Source organism: Ranitomeya variabilis, chromosome 2, assembly GCF_051348905.1.
Source record: "Ranitomeya variabilis isolate aRanVar5 chromosome 2, aRanVar5.hap1, whole genome shotgun sequence".
In the NCBI taxonomy this organism is placed as follows: Eukaryota; Metazoa; Chordata; class Amphibia; order Anura; family Dendrobatidae; genus Ranitomeya; species Ranitomeya variabilis.
In genome coordinates, this window is record NC_135233.1 from 527591833 (window position 1) to 527615867 (window position 24035).

Below are 24035 nucleotides of genomic sequence, written 5' to 3' on the forward strand. Positions count from 1 at the left end.
AGGTCAGGAGGGTTTTTCAGGTTTTGCGGGAGAATTCTTTGTGTGTAAAGGGTTCAAAGTGTGTTTTTGGGGTTCAAAAAATTTCCTTTTTGGGGTACATTTTTTCCCCTTCTTCTATTGAGATGGACCCTGTCAAGGTTCGGGCTATTTACGACTGGACGCAGCCTACTTCTCTGAAGAGTCTCCAGAAATTCTTGGGCTTTGCTAATTTTTATCGTCGATTTATAGCTGGTTTTTCTGGCGTTGCTAAACCTCTGACGGATTTGACTAAAAAGGGTGCTGATGTTGCCAATTGGTCCCCTGCTGCCGTGGAGGCCTTTCGGGAGCTTAAGCGCCGCTTTTTGTCTGCACCTGTGTTGCGCCAGCCTGATGTTTCTCTTCCCTTTCAGGTTGAGGTTGATGCTTCCGAGATCGGAGCGGGGGCGGTTTTGTCGCAGAAAAGTTCCGACTGCTCAGTGATGAGACCTTGTGCGTTCTTTTCGCGAAAATTTTCGGCCGCCGAGCGAAACTATGATGTTGGTAATCGGGAGCTTTTGGCCATGAAGTGGGCATTTGAGGAGTGGCGTCATTGGCTTGAGGGTGCCAAACATCAGGTGGTAGTTTTGACTGATCACAAGAATTTAATTTATTTGGAGTCTGCCAGGCGCCTGAATCCTAGACAGGCACATTGGTCGTTGTTCTTTTCCCGGTTTAATTTTGTGGTCTCGTACTTACCGGGTTCTAGGAATGTGAAGGCAGATGCTCTTTCTAGGAGTTTTGAGCCTGACTCTCCTGGGAATTCTGAACCTGCTGGTGTCCTTAAGGATGGAGTGGTTTTGTCTGCTGTCTCTCCAGATTTGCGACGTGCTTTGCAAGAATTTCAGGCGGATAGACCTGATCGTTGTCCGTCTGGTAGACTGTTTGTTCCTGACGAGTGGACCACTAGAGTCATCTCGGAAGTTCATTCTTCTACTCTGGCAGGTCATCCGGGAATTTTTGGCACCAGAGATTTGGTGGCTAGATCCTTCTGGTGGCCTTCCCTGTCTCGAGATGTGCGTGTTTTTGTGCAGTCTTGCGATGTGTGTGCTCGGGCCAAGCCTTGTTGTTCTAGGGCTAGTGGGTTGTTGTTGCCCTTGCCTATTCCGAAGAGGCCTTGGACGCACATCTCTATGGACTTTATCTCGGACCTCCCTGTTTCTCAGAAGATGTCTGTCATCTGGGTGGTGTGTGACCGTTTTTCTAAAATGGTTCATTTGGTGCCATTGCCTAAGTTGCCTTCCTCATCTGAGTTGGTCCCTCTGTTTTTTCAAAATGTGGTTCGCTTGCATGGTATTCCGGAAAACATCGTTTCTGACAGGGGTACCCAGTTCGTGTCTAGATTTTGGCGGGCAGTCTGTGCCAGGTTGGGCATTGATTTGTCTTTTTCGTCTGCATTCCATCCTCAAACCAATGGCCAGACGGAACGAACTAATCAAACTTTGGAGACTTATTTGAGGTGTTTTGTGTCTGCGGATCAGGATGATTGGGTTGCCTTTCTGCCGTTGGCGGAGTTTGCTCTTAATAATCGGGCTAGTTCTGCCACTTTGGTTTCTCCTTTCTTTTGCAATTCAGGGTTTCATCCGCGTTTTTCATCTGGTGAGGTTGAATCTTCGGATTGTCCTGGAGTGGATGCGGTAGTGGATCGGTTGCATCAGATTTGGGGACAAGTGGTGGATAATTTGGAATTGTGCCAGGAGAGGACTCAGCAGTTTGCTAACCACCGTCGTCGTGTTGGCCCCCACCTTCGTGTTGGGGACTTGGTGTGGTTGTCTTCCCGTTTTGTCCCTATGAGGGTTTCTTCTCCTAAATTTAAGCCTCGGTTCATCGGTCCTTATAGGATTTTGGAGATTCTGTCTCCTTTCGTTTGGACCTCCCGGCATCTTTCGCTATCCATAATGTGTTCCATCGGTCGCTGTTGCGGAGATATGAGGTACCGGTGGTTCCTTCTACTGAACCTCCTGCTCCTGTGCTGGTGGAGGGTGAATTGGAGTACGTGGTAGAAAAGATCTTGGACTCCCGTATTTCCAGACGGAGACTTCAATATCTGGTTAAATGGAAGGGCTATGGTCAGGAAGATAATTCTTGGGTAACTGCCTCTGATGTTCATGCCTCGGATTTGGTTCGTGCCTTTCATAGGGCTCATCCAGATCGCCCTGGCGGTTCTTGTGAGGGTTCGGTGCCCCCTCCTTAAGGGGAGGGTACTGTTGTGTATCCGCTTTTTAGGCTCCCCTGGTGGTTGCTGGTGGTATTGGTGACTTGTTTGCACTTTGCTGCTTCTGTTCAACCGCTTCCATCAGCGTTTGGGAGTTTCCTATTTAGCCTTGCTCTCCAGTCATTTCCTTGCCGGTCATCATTGTAACCAGAGCCTTCGGTTGCATGTTCCTGCTACTAGTCTGCTGATCAGCTAAGTGGACTTTGTCCTTTTGTTTTGTATCTTTTGTCCAGTTTGCAGTTTTTGTAATTCTCTGTAGCTGGAAGCTCTTGCGGGCTGAAATTGCCACTCCTGTGTCATGAGTTGACACAGGAGTCTTAAAGTAATTTCAGGATGGTTTTTGAAAGGGTTTTCAGTTGACCGTGAAGTCCTCTTTTGTATCTTTCTGCTATCTAGTAAGTGGACCTCTCTTTGCTAAATCTACTTTCATACTGTGTATGTCTTTTCCTCTTAATTCACCGTTATTACATGTGGGGGGCTGCTATCATCTTTTGGGGTATTTCCCTAGAGGTAGGCCAGGTCTGTTTCTTCCTCTACCAGGCGTAGTTAGTCCTCCGGCTGGCGCGTGGCATATAGGAAGCCGTAGGTATGCTCCCTGGCTACTATTAGTTGTGTGGTAGATTTAGCTCACGGTCAACTCGAGTTTCCATCACCCGAGAGCTCTTTCGTTATTTATATGTTTCTTACGTTCCCTTGCCATTGGGAACCATGACAGTTACACGCGGCATAACACGGTCCGTTACCGCTGGCATTAACCCTGTGTTAGCGGTGACTAGAGGGGAGTATGCGGGCGCCGGGCACTGACTGCAGGGGAGTAGGGAGGGACTAGTCGGATTGTGCAGATCGCTGATTGGTTGCGGCAGCCATGACAGGCAGCTGGCGAGACCAATCAGCGACGCGGGATTTCCGTTACGGAAGTTGCGGACAGAAAGACGGAAGTACCCCTTAGACAATTATATATATATATATATATATATATATATATATATATATATATATATATATATATACACAGTTAGGTCCATATATATTTGGACAGAGACAACATTTTTCTCATTTTGGTTATAGACATTACCACAATGAATTTTAAACAAAACAATTCAGATGCATTTGAAGTTCAGACTTTCAGCTTTCATTTGAGGGTATCCACATTAAAATTGGATGAAGGGTTTAGGAGTTTCAGCTCCTTAACATGTGCCACCCTGTTTTTAAAGGGACCAAAAGTAATTGGACAGATTCAATAATTTTAAATATAATGTTCATTTCTAGTACTTGGATGAAAACCCTTTGTTGGCAATGACTGCATGAAGTCTTGAACTCATGGACATCACCAGACGCTGTGTTTCCTCCTTTTTGATGCTCTGCCAGGCCTTCACTGCGGTGGTTTTCAGTTGCTGTTTGTTTGTGGGCCTTTCTGTCTGAAGTTTAGTCTTTAACAAGTGAAATGCATGCTCAATTGGGTTGAGATCAGGTGACTGACTTGGCCATTCAAGAATATTCCACTTCTTTGCTTTAATAGACTCCTGGGTTGCTTTGGCTTCATGTTTTGGGTCATTGTCCATCTGTAGTATGAAACGACGACCAATCAGTTTGGCTGCATTTGGCTGGATCTGAGCACACAGTATGTCTCTGAATACCTCAGAATTCATTTGGCTGCTTCTGTCCTGTGTCACATCATCAATAAACACTAGTGACCCAGTGCCACTGGCAGCCATGCATGCCCAAGCCATCACACTGCCTCCGCCGTGTTTTACAGATGATGTGGTATGCTTTGGATCATGAGCTGTACCAAGCCTTCGCCATACTTTTCTCTTTCCATCATTCTGGTAGAGGTTGATCTTGGTTTCATCTGTCCAAAGAATGTTCTTCCTGAACTGTGCTGGCTTTTTTAGATGTTTTTTAGCAAAGTCCAGTCTAGCCTTTTTATTCTTGACACTTATGAGTGGCTTGCACCGTGCAGTGAACCCTCTGTATTTACTTTCATGCAGTCTTCTCTTTATGATAGATTTGGATATTGATACGCCGACCTCCGGGAGAGTGTTGGTCACTTGGTTGGCTGTTGTGAAGGGGTTTCTCTTCACCATGGAGATTATTCTGCGATCACCCACCACTGTTGTCTTCCGTGGGCGCCCAGGTCTTTTTGCATTGATGAGATCACCAGTGCTTTCTTTCCTTCTCAGGATGTACCAAACTGTACATTTTGCCACTCCTAATATTGTAGCAATTTCTCGGATTGGTTTTTTCTCTGTTTTCACAGCTTAAGAATGGCTTGTTTCACCTTCATGGAGAGCACTTTTGACCGCATGTTTACTTCATAGGAAAACCTTCCAAATGCAAGCACCACACCTCAAATCAACTCCAGGCCTTTTATCTGCTTAGTTGAGAATGACATAATGAAGGGATTGCCCACACCTGTCCATGAAACAGCCTTGGAGTCAATTGTCCAATTACTTTTGGTCCCTTTAAAAAACAGGGTGGCACAGGTTAAGGAGCTGAAACTCCTAAACTCTTCATCCAATTTTAATATGGATACCCTCAAATGAAAGCTAAAGTCTGAACTTCAACTGCATCTGAATTGTTTTGTTTAAAATTAAATTGTGGTAATGTCTATAACCAAAATGAGAAAAATGTTGTCTCTGTCCAAATATATATGGACCTAACTGTATACACTATGTTCCAAATTATTATGCAAATTACATTTTTCTCAGATTTTCCTAAATGGTCGGTGCAAATGACAGTCAGTCTAATAAAAGTCATCACCAGTTAGATTATACATCGAATTTTATTGAAGAAACCTCCCAATGATAACAGTATAATCTCCAAAATGAATAAAAACTCGAAATGCACTGTTCCAAATTATTATGCACAGTAGAATTTTTATACATTTGATATGTTTTAAAGAACTGAAAATGCTCATTTGTGGAATTTGCAGCATTAGGAGGTCACATTCACTGAACAAAAAAGCTATTTAATGCCAAAACATCCCAACAGGCCAAGTTACATGTTAACATAGGACCCTTCTTTGATGTCACCTTCACAATTCTTGCATCCATTGAACTTGTGAGTTTTTGGAGAGTTTCTGCTTGTATTTCTTTGCATGAAGTTGGAATAGCCTCCCAGAGCTGCTGTTTGGATGTGAACTGCCTCCCACCCTCATAGATCTTTTGCTTGATGATCCTCTAAAGGTTCTCTATAGGGTTGAGGTCAGGGGAAGATGGTGGCCACACCATGAGTTTATCTCCTTTTATGCCCATAGCAGCCAATGACTCAGAGGTATTCTTTGCAGCATGAGATGGGGCATTGTCAGCATGAAGATGATTTTGCTCCTGAAGGCAGGTTTCTGCTTTTTAGACCATAGAAGAAAGTTGTCAGTCAGAAACTCTATATACTTTGCAGAGGTCATTTTCACACCTTCAGGAACCTTAAAGGGCCTTACCAGCTGTTTCCCATGATTCTGACCCAAAACATGACTCCTCCACCTCCTCGCTGACGTTGCAGCCTTGTTGGGACATGGTGGCCATCCACCAACCATCCACTACTCCATCCATCTGGACCATCCAGGGTTGCTCAACACTTACCAGTAAACAAGACTGTTTGGAAATTAGTATTCATGTATGTGTGGGCCCAATACAACCATTTCTGCTTGTGAACACTGTTTAAGGGTGGCCGAATAGTAGGTTTATGCACCACAGCAAGCCTTTGAAGGAGCCTACACCTTGAGGTTCGAGGGAATCCAGAGGCACCAGCAGCTTCAAATAACTGTTTGCTGATTTGTAATGGCTTTTTAGCAGCTGCTCTCTTAATCCGATGAACTTGCCTGGCAGAAATCTTCCTCATTATGCCTTTATCAGCACAAACACATTTGTGCTCAGATACAGCCACAAATCTCTTAACAGTACGATGATCACGCCTATGTTTTTGGAAAATTTCTAATGTTTTCATCCCTTCACCAAGGCATTGCACTATTTGATGCTTTTCAGCATCATTTTATTTCCCATGTTACTTGAAAACTGTGACCTGCTTAATAATGTGGAACATCATTTTTAAGTAGTTTTCCTTTAATTAGAATCACCTGGAAAACCAATTATCACATGTGTTTAAGATTGATTTCAGTGATCCATTGAGCCCTGAGACACAATACCATCCACGAGTTTATTTGAAAAACAAAACAATTAAATCTTTATGACACTTAAATCCAATTTGCATAATAATTTGGAACACAGTGTATATATATATATATACACTCACCGGCCACTTTATTAGGTACACCATGCTAGTAACGGGTTGGACCCCCTTTTGCCTTCAGAACTGCCTCAATTCTTCGTGGCATAGATTCAACAAGGTGCTGGAAGCATTCCTCAGAGATTTTGGTCCATATTGACATGATGGCATCACACAGTTGCCGCAGATTTGTCGGCTGCACATCCCAAAGATGCTCCATACAAGGCAGGATGGATCCATGCTTTCATGTTGTTTACGCCAAATTCTGACCCTACCATCCGAATGTCGCAGCAGAAATCGAGACTCATCAGACCAAGCAACGTTTTTCCAATCTTCTACTGTCCAATTTCGATGAGCTTGTACAAATTGTAGCCTCAGTTTCCTGTTCTTAGCTGAAAGGAGTGGTACCCGGTGTGGTCTTCTGCTGCTGTAGCCCATCTGCCTCAAAGTTCGACGCACTGTGCGTTCAGAGATGCTCTTAGGCCTACCTTGGTTGTAACGGGTGGCGATTTGAGTCACTGTTGCCTTTCTATCAGCTCGAACCAGTCTGCCCATTCTCCTCTGACCTCTGGCATCAACAAGGCATTTCCGCCCACAGAACTGCCGCTCACTGGATTTTTTTTCTTTTTCGGACCATTCTCTGTAAACCCTAGAGATGGTTGTGCGTGAAAATCCCAGTAGATCAGCAGTTTCTGAAATACTCAGACCAGCCCTTCTGGCACCAACAACCATGCCACGTTCAAAGGCACTCAAATCACCTTTCTTCCCCATACTGATGCTCGGTTTGAACTGCAGGAGATTGTCTTGACCATGTCTACATGCCTAAATGCACTGAGTTGCCGCCATGTGATTGGCTGATTAGAAATTAAGTGTTAACAAGAAGTTGGACAGGTGTACCTAATAAAGTGGCCGGTGAGTGTATATATATATATATATATATATATATATATATATATATACTGCTCAAAAAAATGAAAGGAACACTTATACAACAGAATATAACTCCACGTAAATCAAACTTCTGTGAAATCAAACTGTCCACTTAAGGTACCTTCACACTAAGCGACTTTGCAGCGAGAACGATGACGATCCGTGACGTTGCAGCGTCCTGGATAGCGATCTCGTTGTGTTTGACACGCAGCAGCGACCTGGATCCCGCTGTGATATCGCTGGTCGGAGCTAGAAGTCCAGAACTTTATTTCGTCGCTTGATCACCCGCTGTCATCACTGTATCGGCGTGTGTGATGCCGATACAGCGATGTGTTCACTTGTAACCATGGTAAACATCGGGTTATTAAGTGCAGGGCCGCGCTTAGTAACCCGATATTTACCCTGGTTACCATTGTAAAAGTAAAAAAAAAACACTACATACTCACCTTCTGATGTCTGTCACGTCCCCCGCCGTCCACATGGTTACGCGCTGCTGCTCAGAGCTTCCTGCACTGAATGTGTCAGCACCGGCAGTAAAGTAGAGCACAGCGGTGATGTCACCGCTGTGCTCTACTTTACTGCCGGCGCTCACAGTCAGTGCAGGAAGCTCTGAGCAGCAGCGCGTAACCATGTGGATGCCGGAGGACGTGACAGACATCAAAAGGTGAGTATGTAGTGTTTTTTTTTTACTTTTACAATGGTAACCAGGGTAAATATCGGGTTACTAAGCGTGGCCCTGCACTTAGTAACCCGATGTTTACCCTGGTTACCCGGGTGCTGCAGGGGGACTTCGGTATCGTTGAAGACAGTTTCAACGATGCCGAAGTCGTTCCCCTGATCGTTGGTCGCTGGAGAGAGCTGTCTGTGTGACAGCTCCCCAGCGACCTAAACAGCGATGCTGCAGTGATCGGCTCGTTGTCTATATCGCTGCAGCGTCGCTGAGTGTGACTGTACCCTTAGGAAGCAACACTGTTGACAATCAATTTCACATGCTGTTGTGCAAATGGAATAGACAACAGATGGAAATTATTGTCAATTATCAAGACACACTCAATAAAGGAGTGGTTCTGCAGGTGGAGACCACAGACCACATCTCAGTACCAATGCTTTCTGGCTGATGTTTTGGCCACTTTTGAATGTTGGTTGTGCTTTCACACTCGTGGTAGCATGAGAAGGACTCTACAACCTACACAAGTGGCTTAGGTAGTGCAGCTCATCCAAGATGGCACATCAACGCGAGCTGTGGCAAGAAGGTTTGCTGTGTCTCTTAGCATAGTGTCCAGAGGCTGGATGCGCTACCAGGAGACAGGCCAGTACACCAGGAGACATGGAGGGGTCTGTAGGCAGCAACCCAGCAGTAGGACCGCTACCTCAGCCTTTGTGCAAGGAGGAACAGGAGGAGCACTGCCAGAGCCCTGAAAAATGACCTTCAGCAGGCCACAAATGTGCATGTGTCTGCACAAACGGTTAGAAACCGACTCCATGAGGATGGTATGAGTGCCCAACATCCACAGATGGGAGTTGTGCTCACAGCCCAACACCATGCAGGACGCTTGGCATTTGCCACAGAACACCAGGATTGGCAAATTCACCACTGGTGCCCTGTGCTCTTCACAAGTGATAGCAGGTTCACACTTAGCACATGTGACAGATGTGACAGAGTCTGGAGATGCCGTGGAGAGTGATCTGCTGCCTGCAACATCCTTCAGCATGAACGGTTTGGCAGTGGGTCAGTAATGTTGTGTGGTGGCATTTTTTGGAGGGCCGCACAGCCCATGTGCTCACGAGAGGTAGCCTGGCTGCCATTACATACCAAGATGAGATCCTCAGACCCCTTGTGAGACCATATGCTGGTGCAGTTGGCCCTGTGTTCCTCCTAATGCAGGACAATACTATCCACCAATGTCACGTTGCACCACAGACTGTCCATGAGTTGGTGGATGCTTTAGTCCAGGTCTGGGAGGCGATCCCTCAGGAGACCATCCACCGCCTCATCACGAGCATACCCAGGCATTGTAGGGAGGTCATACAGGCATCTGGAGACCACACACACTACTGAGCATCATTTCCTTGTCTTGAGGCATTTCCACTGAAGTTGGATCAGCCTGTAGTTTCATTTTCCACTTTGATTTTGAGCATCATTCCAACTCCAGACCTCCGTGGGATATTAGTTGTGATTTACATTGATCATTTCTAGGTTTTATTGCTCTCAACACATTCCACTATGTAATGAATAAAGATTTACAACTGGAATATTTCATTCAGTGATATCTATGATGTGGGATTTTAATGTTCCCTTTATTTTTTTTTTGAGCTATATACAGCTCTGGCAAAAATTTAGAGACCACCACATCAAAACCCTGTCATGGGCAGCCCAGTCTCCAGACCTGAACCCCATTGAAAACTTCTGGAATGTAATCAAGAGGATGATGGATAGTCACAAGCCATCAAACAAAGAACTACATAATTTTTTGCGCCAGAAGCAGTGTGAAAGACTGGTGGAAAGCATGCCAAGATGCATGAAAGCTGTGATTAAATATCATGATTATTCCACAAAATATTGATTTCTGAACGCTTCCTGAGTTAAAACATTAGTATTGTTGTTTTCTAAATGATTATGAAGTTGTTTTCTTTGCATTATTTGAGGTCTGAAAGCACTGTTTTTTTTTGTTTTTTTTTAAGTTTGACCATTCCTCCTTTTCAGAAAAAAAATACGAAATTTATTGCTTGGAAATTCGGAGACATGTTGTCAGAAGTTTATAAAATAAAAGAACAATTTACATTTTACTCAAAAATATACTTATAAAGAGAAAAATCAGACAAACTGAACATTTTGCAGAGGTTTCTTAATGTTTGCCAAAGCTGTATATCCTGCTCAAAAAATCAAGGGAACACTAAAATACCACGTCCTAGATATCACTGAATGAAATATTCCAGTTGCAAGTCTTTATTCATTAGACAGTGGAATGCATTGAGAACAATAAAACATAAATACGATCAATATAAATCAAAATTATATCCCATGGAGGTCTGGATGATACTCAAAATCAACATGGAAAATCAAATTACAAGTTGATCCAACTTCAGTAGAAATGCCTCAAGACAAGGAAATGATGCTCAGTAGTGTGTGTGGCCTCCACATGCCTGTATGGTCCTGATGAGGTGGAAGATGTTCTTCTGATGGCTCTCCTCCCAGACATGGATTAAAGCATCATCCTGGACAGTCTGTGGTGCAACGTGGCATTGGCGGATGAAACAAGACATGATGTCCCAGATGTGCTCGATTGGATTCAGGTCTGGGGAGCGGGCAGGCCAGTCCATAGCATCAATGCCTTCATCGTGCAGAATCTTCAGCCATGCAAGGCCTAGCATTGTCATGCATCAGAAGGAACACGGTTTCCTGTGCACCTGCGTATGGTCTAACAATGGTTCTGAGGCTCTCATTCCGGTACCTAATGACAGTCAGGGTACTTCTGGCTAGCACATGGAGGGCTGTGCGGCCCTCCAAAGAAATACCTCCCCACACCATTACTGACCGACTGCCAAACCAGTCATTGTTGGAGGATGTTGCAGGCAGCAGAACATTCTCCACGGCGTCTCCAGACCCTGCCATGTCTGTCACATGAGCTCAGTGTGAACCTGCTCTTTTCCGTGAAGAACACAGGACGCCAATGTCTAATCTGTCAATCTTAGTGTTCTCTGGCAAAGGTCAATCGCCTTGCATGTTGTTGGGCTGTAAGCACACCACCCACTTGTGGATGTGAGCCTTCATACCACCCTAATGGAGTCTGTTTCTGACAGTTTGAGCAGACACATGGATGTTAGTGGCTTGCTGGAGGTCAATTTGCAGAGCTCTGGCCTGCTCCTCCTGTTGCTTCTTGCACAAAGGAGTAGGTTCTGGTCCCGCTACTGGTTTGTTGCCCTCCTACAGCCCCCTCCACATCTCCTCCTGGTGTACTGGCCTGTCTCCTGGTATCTGATCCACGCTCTGAACACAGTGCTGCCAGACACAGCTAGCCTTCTTGCAACAGTTTGCATTGATGTGCCATCCTGCATGAGCTGCACTACCTCAGCTCTTCTGTGGGTTGGACACACCACCTCATGCTACTGTACAGTACCTTTAGGGGTGAGAGCAATGACAAAATGCAAAAGTGACCAAAACAACAGCCAAAAAGGATGAGAACAGAGAAATGGTCTGTGGGCACCCCCTGCAGAACCACTCCTTTACAGGTTTTTTTTTTAGCAATATATATATATATATATATATATATATATATATATATATATATATATATATATATATATATATATATATATATATATACGTATATGTGTGTACATATAAACTCTTTGTAAACCGGGTACACTGTTTTATGTTTATATATACACATGTATAAAACAGTATTGATAGGTCATCAGCTTCCCCTGTTATATATATATATATATATATATATATATATATATATATATATATATATATATATATATATATATATATATATTGCACTTTATTTTTTAAGATGATTATTCACGTGAATTTTGATGTAGAACCACAAGTAACCTACACCTAAATCCTGGACACTACGGCCTAATTGTGGATTTCTATTTCTCAATTTAATTTATTTCCTTGTGTCAATTTCCATGCAGAAAATTTCAGCAGAATATGGAAAAGGCTTGTTAATATGTTATCTACTAGTCTGCTACTGTACTGAGTGCAGATCCTCAGCAATACCGTCCAATCTGAACTCACCATGAGGCTAGGGTCACACGGGCGTAGATTCTCTCACCTGCAAGAACTGGGTTGATTATACAAATCACACTGATTGATCTGAGTGTCAGTATAAAGTGCTCAGATTCTCTCAGATGGAGAGAAGATGGAGAAAAAAAATCTCTGATGTTCGCCATTCTGTCAGCCCATGGAAATCAGACTGCACTCAAATGACACCGTCTGACTCCCTAATGAAAAGATAGCAAAAAACCCATTGGAGTGTTGTGAGGGATTCAGTGGTGTTTCATGGGGGTTGGTATTTATGACATTCTTATTACCAATAATATGAGTTCAGGTTTGATTATGATAGGACTAAAGCAATTATCATGGCTGCTATCTATTTAGATTTTATCTAAAGAAAACTATTTTTTCTTTTTTGTGCTTGCTTTAAAAAATGTTGTGCATATCATCCACTTGGATATTATACTTTTCATTATGGAGACAATCGCACTATGCACCTTTTCTATTACTGCATGATCTTTTGTATCAACTGCTAATTTATTTTATTATTTTTTGAAAGCAGGATATTGATTTCTCTTTAATATATTTTCTGATCTCTATGAAATTTATATTATTGATTGTTGTTTTTCCCCATATGGTACTCTGCACACCCTGTTCCCCTCATACACATATATATAAATATGTTTATATATATTTAGATTTTGTTTCTTAATTGTTTTTAATCATGTTTTTCTAATTAATAAAGTTATTATATTATATTACCTTGTTTGAATACATTTGTGGGTTGCACTCAAATGACATCTGAGGTCAGTCCAGTGTTTACCATGGACTTACTGACTTCCATGGCTGAGTAGAAGCCAAATATCAGATAAAACTCGATATTGGGCGATAAGGACTTGAGCAGGTGACTGTATTTTTGCACATGTCCAATTTTTTTCTTGGACAGAGGCTTGATCAAATTCGGCCGTGCAAGTTTTTTCTCCATCTTCTCCTCATCCAAGATGATTGGATCACATTATGCTGACACTCGGATCAGAGTTTGATCAGAGTGTGCTTTGCATGATCCTTACTTGTACCAACTATGGATGAATTCACATTGCATGGAGCCATCTGAAAATTCAAGCACAGTCATGGGATTATGGCTTTATGTTATTGTGTAAAAATAGTTTCCATTCAGTTCTGTCTAAAAATAATCTGTTATCAAACCTCTTCAAGCACATTTCTTCTCTACTGCTAAATGCGTAGAAAGATTGAATTGTATTAATGTACTTTGGAGAAGAATAAAAGGAAACCGAGTCCAAGTGAAAAAGAGAGACTTTAAAGGAACTCAGTAGTAGATCATTCTGAGTTTGTTTTGGCCTGCCGAGTAAGGATGACGAGTTCTTGACCCCTGCAGTGGATGAAGCTTTAATCTACACTGCAACTCCCCCAATCTGTAGACCCTGGAGGTGAGACTCTTGTGGCTGGGACTGCATGTTCACTGTCCGAGAGGCCAGCAATGGGCTAGGTTCAACAACTGAAAGTTAAGTGTATAGATAGCAGAATACTTGGCTACAAATCATAATAGTGATTATGAACAATAATTACTACTACTATTATTATTATTATTATTATTATTATTATTATTAATAATCAATTTGTATACAATGTAACTTTAGTAGGATACATATAAAAGTACTACACACAGGGTGCATGCATTAAGCATCATGATAGTTTTAGTCTATAATTTTCTCCAGTGAGTGATGAAGCCATTTTAAGGCTGGGTTTACATGAGTCCATTGCATCCAACTCAGTATTTTTAGCCTAATGTCACAAAGTGGATCAGAACTTAAGGCAAATCTAAAGCAAAACTGCATGAGTTGCTTTTAGACTTTTTAGCATTAACTCCCTGGTGTTAGGGCCAGGATCCCATTATAACATGAAATGTTATGATCTGGTCACCAGACTGGCACAAAAACTGATGCAGTGGACTGATGGGAACAATGGGAACAATGCCATCAGTTTCTACCTGGTGTTTTAGTTAAATGCTGGATGTAAATGAAAACACAAAGCAGGACACACATGGCCCCAACCTAAGAAATGGAATCCCTGAATTTTACTTTCTTTAAGGATGCAGCTCGCAAGAGATGGGAGTGCTCTTCAATCTGGGCCATTTCAGCAGGTGGTGACTGCCCTTTTTATCGCAATGTATGGCACAGAACATTTATGGCAGGAGCAGTAAAGGGTTCAACTGTACATCCACTTTAAGCAAGAAGCCTAGAATAACTTTGAAAGAATAATTCTGCTCAGTGAAAAATTTTAATGTCTCTAAAAGTTGTCTGATTTAGAAAACTCCTATCCATATCACCTGTGAGTGAATGAAAGTAATACAGAATCTTCTCTGAACAAGACCAACCCCATCCCATCAGTCACAGTGCAGAACCAATATAAGAACAGCTTCCACTGTGGAAACCCACATGGCTATAACAACCCAGGCAAAGGCAGAGCAACTGCAAAGGGACCCAGTAGCTGAAAAACCTATTTCCACTAGTAAAATAGCCTCCATGATAAGTAAAAAGGCATAATTTAGGGAGAGAATAGCAAGACTATTTTAAAATGCAGAGCACGGCATGTCCAAGTGGGGACAGATCAACGACCATTGGTCAGGATGATCATAACCCTTGTATTTCTTGACCTTAGTCATCGCTGATAATGGTCATTGCAGATGGGGTCCTGTAAGTTTCACTCTGGATCTTCATTGTTGCTTGTTAGACTTACGGAGTCCTATGCAATACACATATGGTCATGGTTATGGTTTCAATTGGCACCAAATAATGGTTAATTTTCCAAAAAAGTTTTAGAACAAAACAGTTTGGAATTTTGATTGGTAACTTGTATACTTTCCTTATTTCACCTACACTAATTTTTTCTCATATTCCCTGCTATTCTCTGATGTCCTTAGTCACTGATCATCTATAGTAAAGGTCACTCTATCCATCGTGAAATTCACTATGGCTGATAATGTAGAGCCCAATACACTGCACCATTCCCTACAGCCAATGAATGAGGAATATGGCGGTTCAGACTCCACGCTGCCAAAGGTTCAAAGATATGATCACAAACGAAGGTGAAGCATGGATGCGGTTAATTGTCAACGCATCTCAAAGTTTCCAAACTTCTTCATCAGGAGACCCAAACCTTGGGCAGCACGGACCCTGAACTAGCATATTCCTCTTTGAAACGTGTCTCCTTGGTGGTACTGCTGCAGCTTTACATGCTTCTATAGGAGTTGTAACTGTCACGACCCTATCAGGTGAACGTATCTATAATATTTTACACCACTTGGTTATCAGATAAGACCCTATTTGTGATTTTTTGTCTCTCTAGTTTTACCATTTGATTCCTTACAGCCAAACATTTCTAATGCATGTGATTACCACCTGATATCATTTTATATTGGTATGACATAGATCAGTACAAGTGCATACATAGACGAGAAGTAGTCCGCACCTTCTAGGGGGGCCTGGAGAGTGGGGACCCAGTCTTGGTTGGTCTCAATCTCTTTATAATTAGGTAACAAGAATTTGTGAAAACTGGACTTGGATAGTGACGTTGTCATTTCCCTACCCCCACTGTTCTCGCCAAGTAATCATTAAACACCAGAAATGTAAAAAAAAAAAAAAAATGCTTTGTCCATCCTAAGGCATTATTAGAGTAAGGTTCTGGAAAAAAAAATTCCTTCTACACATGCGACCTATTATTTCACATCATGTATTACTGAAGAAAGAAAATGTAGGAAAAGATCTCATGCCAAGACAGAATGCATCAATATTTATTGGATACGGAGTCATCTTAGGGGAAATATGACTTAATTTTCCCCACTGGTTTTATGGTGCAGTTTGTACCAGTCACCAGACAAGTCTTATCAGAGTGATACAGGACTGTATCCAAGTTCACCGAGAGTTGAGAAATGATTTCCTATTCACTGCTGAAATTGTTAGGAAAGGGAATGTGATACTTTAAGTGTGTCTTGAACCTGCACTATATCTTTCCTGCTCTTACAAAAAGGTGGAAATTCTTCAGCGTTAATTATGATTAAAAGCTGTTCAATAATATTTGGTGAAACTGAAATTTACCAGCAAACACAGCAAAGTCCATTAAAGTCCAATTCATTTAAATGTCTATATTGTTAATCACTATAAAAAACACAGACATGTAGCTATGGCACAGACAACTATTGCAGTTAAGAAACGTTCAGGCAACCTATATTATTGGGCTCTGTTTAATTTGGAAGAGTACGAAAGAGCTCTGGGACAATATAAAACCAACTATACATTTCTGATATGAAAAATCAAAATTTGGAGAAAAAAAAAGTTAGCATTCAGAATTACAACTCCAGAATTCTGAGAGTAAAATCCATGTTTTGTGAAGAGGCCTAAATAAAATTACACAAACTTGTCAGATTTCTAAATTGATTAAGACACAATCTCTGGATAAAAAGTTTGAAAACAGTCTAAAATCATTCTATTTAATTTAAAAATCTGAGTATTTTTACCAAATACTTTTGTTTTAGTTGTTCTCTGAGGTCTATTTGTAGGCTTCTTTGTATTGCTGCCCTGTCAGCAATGCCCCGCTTGGTAAAGACCATAACAATTAACATATTAAGTGCACATCTCTCCTCAACTGCAGGGCAGATTTAATTAAAAAAACAATACTCTGGGAGGGGCAAAAACTGGACATCTTTTGCCTTAAGAATGGAAAATAGACAATTGTTCTAGCAACGTAATTTAATTAGGAACAAAGTTGTGTCATGACTTTCGGGTATTATCATGCCACATTTGTCACAAAAAGCAACATGGGAGCATAAAGAGAAAGAATGAGGAGACAAAAGTACCAACTATATCTAGAAAGACACATTTTTCAGTTTACAGATTTACTTATAGCATTACAACATCTCAGTCCAGTTTAAAGCTTGTGTCTCAGTAATCAGATCACCTGCGGGCAACTTTAGCCTATTAACATACAGCATCGCCTTTCGCTCATACATACATTCAGGCATTCAAAAACAGTATCACATTTCTCTCAAATTCATTTTGTTTCAAATTTTCTCTTAAAAACAGGAAAAAATGTACAAATCTTTTTAACAATTCTATAATGCTAGAGTTGTTCCTACTTACACCCTACAAGTAGAGTAGCATCTGTTCTATGGGGCATAACAGGTACTAAAAATAGGGCACCTTGGCTAATGGTCAAATAAAACTTGTAATTGGGAACACTGTGATATAATTGCTCCTGGGCCTATTAATGTCACCGAGCAGCACCAATACCTTTCCTGTTTTCTACTCCTGGCAAAAAATTATATATCTTGTAGATTGTAAGCTTGCGAGCAGGGACCTCACTCCTAATGTCACTGTTTAAATTGTCTTAACTTGTATTGAATTTATTGTCTGTACATGTCCCCGCTTAATTGTAAAGTGCTGTGGAATATGTTGGCGCTATATAAATAAAAATTGTCAATTATTAATATTGAAAAAAACTAACCACAAGAGCTAACATGATTTCCTCAGCAAACATAGTATATGAACTAGTTGCAGAATTTAGGGATTGTAAATTGCAGGGATTGTGTGTTTGCAGTCACAATATCTCCTATTTCACCCTCTATGATCACCATTCATTTTCAGAATCCTGCAGTTTTATATCCAGTTCAGCATGAATTTATTTGTCACATGCACTGTCATTTCAGTCATTTCATTTTTGGAAGGGAATAAATGTTAATTTTTATGGAAGACCCTCACAAATCATTATATAGTCTATTTGAATCTGGCACTAATTTTTTGTTATCCATATTTTGGTCAAAGCGTCAAATAGGTGGAATATGCTGAACATCATGTCTGACAGAGCACACAGTGACCCTGTCTGCTTCGCTAAAGCCAATGGCCCTGTCAGAAGATATGCCCAAATCCCATTTTTTCAGGGCTTCAGACTTAAACGCCTATGGAGACCCAGAGGTACAGTATATGAAGAGAAATGGAAGGGGTTGTATCAGATTACAAAACAGCACCCCTTTTGTCCATTGGCTAATTCTCATTTTGCAGGGAAGCCCCATTCAAGGAAAATGAGCTGAGTGGCAATACCAGGCATCACTAATGGCTAAGGTTGGTGCCCAGCTCATAGATAGAACATCAGAAAGTATGGAGATCATCTTGTATGCCAAGTGCATCAATTACTACGCATTCTTCCACACATCCTGAGAGTCATATGAGGGACCACGGCAAGCAGTGCCCACGTGCAGACTGGTTTGTGAACATACAAGAATGAGTAGCCCCAAAGTACACACGGAGGACCACATGTGAATCAATAGAACGAGAGAGACTATGAAGTCCTCCAACACCAATGAACTTAAATATAAAGAAATTTTATTCAAATGCAAAGTTTTTAAGAACAATTAAAAATAGGAAATGCCAGTAAACCATACATGTGATGGAGAAAACGCAAACGCTGGATATTAAGGAATAAGATTATGCCTTGAATAGAGCGGTGTATACATATAGAGTATGCCACATATAAGAAACCACAAACCAATATAAATCAAGGTATGAATAAAACTAAATACAGGACATAAAGTGCATAGTGCACAGATGGTTGAATTAATTCATGTGGCTATAATATATCCAAAGGCATAAAGCAATCAGGCTATATGCACCCCTTCTGAGGAAGAAATAAGATCGAAACGCACGTTAAGGGGTACGCTGGATTTGCACTTATATAGGGTAATTATAATACCTTTGGATATTTTATGTCTGATATTTTCATTCTTACATTTGGGTACCTCAAAGTTATGGTGTGCACATTATTATTGGTCACTTAGCCTGATACTATAGTAATAATGGTATTTACTTAATGTGTATTGCTTTATGCCTTTGGATATATTATAGCCACATGAATTAATTCAACCAAAACTTTGTATTTGAAAAAAATTTCTTTATATTTAAGTTTATTGGTGTTGGAGGACTTTGTTGTCTCTCTCGTTCCATTGGTTTGTGAACATAGTTGTGTTAGTTTTCTCAGACACTAATAATTGGGTTGTACAATCGGCAACAGCTGTCAAACAAAGCTGTAACATATAAAGAACAGTCATATAACATATCCAGAACCATGGTAAGGATTCAGGGATGTCACTACTAATACACATGTGTCACAAGTGCTATTGATGACTACAATTATCTAATCTATTACACAGTGGAGATTTAGACATCTGAGGAACATACCTGTTGTATGGTGATCTGAGCAGGAGGGCCTGGCTGCCGCTGCAGCTGTCAGTAGGGGTATGGCAGCCATACACTGGAGGAGGCACAGAATACTGCTGCTCCCCTGCAGGGAAATGAGATCCAATTTACAAACATCACCCTGACATGTCATCAGCTACATCAATTACCCTCATGTTCGCCATGCACAGTTCTCATGTAAATCACATGTGGAATGCATTAAGTCCCAGAGACTGATAGATTGGACTGCTCTACACAATGGCACTGCACAATCGTAGATACTGTAGTTTTCTAATATTATGTGAGTTGTATCTAAATTTCAGAATTGCAGCTCAACTATCTGCAAATTAGGTGGATGGATAGGTGATAGATAGATAGATAGATAGATAGATAGATAGATAGATAGATGGATAGATGGATAGATAGATAATAGATATATAGATAATAGATGGTAGATAGATAGATAGATAATAGAGAGATATATAATAGATAGATAATAGATGATAGATAATAGATATATAGATAATAGATGGTAGATACAGTAGATAGATAGAAGATAGATAGATAGATAGATACAGTAGATAATAGATTGATAGATAATAGATGATAGATAATAGATACATAGATAGATAATAGATAATAGATGATAGATAATAGATAGATACCTGTAGATAATAGATAGATGATAGATAGATAGATGATAGATAGATAGATAGATAGATAGATAGATAGATAGATAGATAGATAGATAGATAGATAGAAAAAGTAAAAAACAAAATAGAAGGAAAAATAGGTAAATTATTATTAGGGTTTGTGTGTTTTTATAATGTCTTGTGTCTGGCTGGAGTGACGCGTGTAGGGTGGTTGAATATTGTAGACTGCTGTATACATTACACTGTGTATTCAGACGAGCTCGGCTTAGTAGGGATCCTCAGGCAATGTAATGTGTGGTGTTCTCCATCTCACGTGGGAATTTGGCAGGGATGAGTTTCACACTTAGCATGACTAGGAGTGATGACAAATTTTTCTACTTATGATTTGCTATAGAGATGCAGATACACCTACTGCAAAAAGTAATTGCCATGCACACGTACTATCTGCCAAATCATTTTAGGGCAAAGTCTGCTCTGCTATATCTGTGAATGGTGAATTTGAAAGTCACCTCAAGACTACAATGCAATAACAAGAATATGCTATACTATATATCACAAATATACTGTATGTGCCTTATAAAGAAATTGGAGAAGTACAGCCACATAATTATCAGACAAGCACACAGAGTGTTCTACCATAGCACTATGCAACACATATAGGACCCACAGAGAGCACTTACCTAGGGAGGTTTGTTGGCTGATGGGGTCTTCATGTTTGAATAATTGGTTAGGAAACTGTGCTGTGTGGTGAGATGGAGTATGACCATAACTTGGGGTGCCATCAAAAGCCATTGCACTGTAGCCTGCAAAAATCAAAACATTTCCAGGTAACATGTAGAAGTTAAGTGGCATCTACTAAGTAATGCTAGACACAGCATAGAAAGAAGATCCAAAAATAAACCCTTTCTTCAGATATCAGTATTTAAACTCATATGTGAAAAAAATGGTATATGTGTGTGGTCAGTGTATGGTCCGTTTTTACCATCAGTGCGACATCAGTGTTTGATGTTTTTCTTGGACCCATAGTCTTATATTGGCACTTTTCATCCATGATACCAAAAAAAAAAACAGACATGTCTATATAATTTTTGCACAGAGTACATGATAAATAGCCACATGGATTATAATGGGTATGTGTTGTAACTGTGAAAAAATGGGTAGACTGTAGAAGGGAAGACCGGGCTGCAAGAGCTGCTGAAGTGCTGGGTCTGGAACTGCTGGGGCCAAACCTCTTGTTCCTGGAGGACCGAGATTGCTGCCGGAGCGAGCCAGTAACCAGGGTGAAAGGGGCATGGCCAGTAAGTGTGGGGTAAAATGGATTGCATGGCAACAGAAGCGGTCTTCCCGCCAGAATGATGATGAGGTACAAACCGCAAATGCCGAGAGGGGAGCGACAGGCCACGGTGTGAAGAGAAAGGGTGGCATAGTCATGGACTCACTGAAACCGGCAGGTGCGCAGAGGAGTGTGCGATCGACAGAGCATCGCAGTACAGACATCAGTCGGGTGTCGGCCAATATCCAGAGAGTCACATGCCGGGTAAACCATTGCAGTGCAGCCCTTCAGGTCACAGCGGCTGTTTAAGGAGACCCACGCCGAGAGGAATCTTGTAAAAGGGCTAAGAGCGGAGGGCACCATCAAACACTATAATCTATGGGATCAACCTGCAGCATGCCACAAATCTTGTGGGGAACTCTACTCTCTTACTCCACAAGTATATGGACTAGGGGCTGAGCGGGTAGACCCGGAGACCGCCCACTGCCGCCAGAAGAAGACATTCTGCGATCCATGGGGCCTTCAAAGAGTGACAGGCTACAGAGCCACAATAAGTGAACTGTTAATCAGAGACTGTTAGTTATTCAGTTTAGCTTTGTACCCTTTTACCCTACTATCTCCCTGTGTGGAGTTCCCTACTGTTGACTAATTAAATATAGTTAATCCCTGCTCTGCAGCGTTTGTGTTACTGCATCCCAGTGCCTGCAGATTACAAGACCACGCATGTTCCACATGGACGTCTGAATGAGGCCTAAAACTGACATTGTTTAATAGTTACATAGTTACATAGTTATTAAGGTTGAAGGAAGACTGTAAGTCCATCTAGTTCAATCCATAGCCTAACCTAACATGCCCTAACATGTTGATCCAGAGGTAGGCAAAAAAAAACCATGTGGCAAAGAGTAACTCCACTAACTAATGGTTAGTTTCACTAAGTTGAATAGCCCAACATCATGTAACAGCATTTGTCTTCTCATTGTAGTTGCAGTTACATGTATCACAGTTCAAATCTATTTCCAACTATTATGCTAATATTTTTTTGAATAGATACAAATGAACACTATGGGATTGGATTCATACTCAACTTTGGTGCAGTATCAGAGCTGCTTTAGTCTGGGTTAACATCTATTATTTGCAGCAGGCTAATTTCTTTAACCAGAAGTAGCGCAATAGATTACAAATGATGGGAAAAGAATGCAGAATTTATCTGATGCCCTCAGGCATTTTATTTCCATGCACTGATCCAGAAACCGATCCCAACATTGTGATCCGACCTCCGGACTTACACCTGGTCTAATGCAATGGACAGGTGAGAACAATGGGATCGGTTCTCCCATCAGGTTCCAAAAGGCATTTTAGTTTAATGCTGGTTGGAAACCACAATGCTGTGCTGGAGATGTGTGCAAGAGGCCTGAAACGGAACGGGTGGATCCAAAGACAGAGGAGACTTTGCTTTTACACTTTTTCTCCATTTTGAATTCAGTCTTTGATCATATAAAAACTGCACCAAAATGGATGATTCAGCTTTGAAGTCTATGAGTGGAAGTGGAAAATGTCCAGAAAACACCTAAGAGCATGCTGCACTTTGTGTAAAAGGGTGAGAAACCCCACAATAATGCACCTTTATATTATGGCCGCAGGGTTTCCAGGACACAAAACCTGACCATATCAGCCATGCATCACTAGCCCAAATAGCCTGGGATACAAAAAGGCACAATACTGACGACATACAGTGAAGTAACACTAGTGCGTTTGCAGGCCAACAGTGATGTGACTAGCAATGGATTGTTTAACCCTGTAAGTGCCTCTCCTCAGCAAGACAAATACTGAGTACCGTAATCTCTATGAAAAGCCTCCGCACTAATGTTTTGCAGTCAGATTATGATGTGGCAGGTTACACCAGACTAAAATGAGCGAAATCCATCAAAATCAGGTAATTTTGCCTTAAACAAAAGCACAAATGTAACAATTCTTACACACAAATGTGAATTACGTTATTTATTTCACATGTGACGTTCTGCAAGCCCCATCCAAATAACTAGGGTGGTCACAGATATTTCTGCAACAAATGTGAACAATCATATCTACTTTTAAGAGCCCGGGATCATCAATGAAATATTGTGCAGACTACAGCACATCTACAGTAACATTACTATCATCCATGGAAATGTAAAAACTAATCTTACAAAATGAACCTTTTCCATTCAGTATTGTTTGCTCGGTAGGAGATGAGATAGCATTATTCTCCACTATGACGTTCTCCATAGCGTTTTCCCCTATAGCCTACAATAGTATGTCACAAAAGATGAATGAAATGCATATATAAAAACTTTAAAAAAACACATCTGACATGCATGTTTATCCAGTCTGGGAGTCACTAAAATCTCCCATGTGGACCTGAACTTACAGACCATTCCATACTTTTTCCACGGTTTTAAATATTTACTGTACAATAGCTGATCACAGAGAACAATCACTGGCCATACAGTAACAGATATTAAGGCTTGTTCACACTTAGCAGAAACTTCCGCTCCAATTATTTTCAGAATAGACAATTAGACTGGTTGAGAAATCTTACACACAATACTTCGTCAGTGGAAAAAAACCTCAAGTATCCAAAAACTGAATAGAAGGAAGAGTGAACTTGAGAGAAATGGCAGTGAGTGAACTTTTGACCAGGACAGTTTGCTATATATCCGCTCTATTTAATATCTTAATCAGTGACTTCTAGTATCCTGGGACTTTAAAGATTAAT

General features: G+C 41.1%; 1 protein-coding gene across 3 annotated transcripts in view; it reads right to left on the bottom strand.

The window, feature by feature from the left end:
* Window positions 1–24035, bottom strand: part of WT1 (WT1 transcription factor) — a 137270-nt gene that overhangs the window by 108464 nt on the left and 4771 nt on the right. For all 3 annotated transcript variants that reach the window (XM_077288086.1, XM_077288085.1, XM_077288087.1), the window contains exons 2-3: window positions 20688–20810; window positions 19358–19460 (exon numbers count right to left, since the gene is read on the bottom strand). In XM_077288086.1, the coding sequence (XP_077144201.1) occupies window positions 19358–19460; window positions 20688–20810 (226 nt within the window). The remainder of the gene's footprint in view (window positions 1–19357; window positions 19461–20687; window positions 20811–24035) is intronic.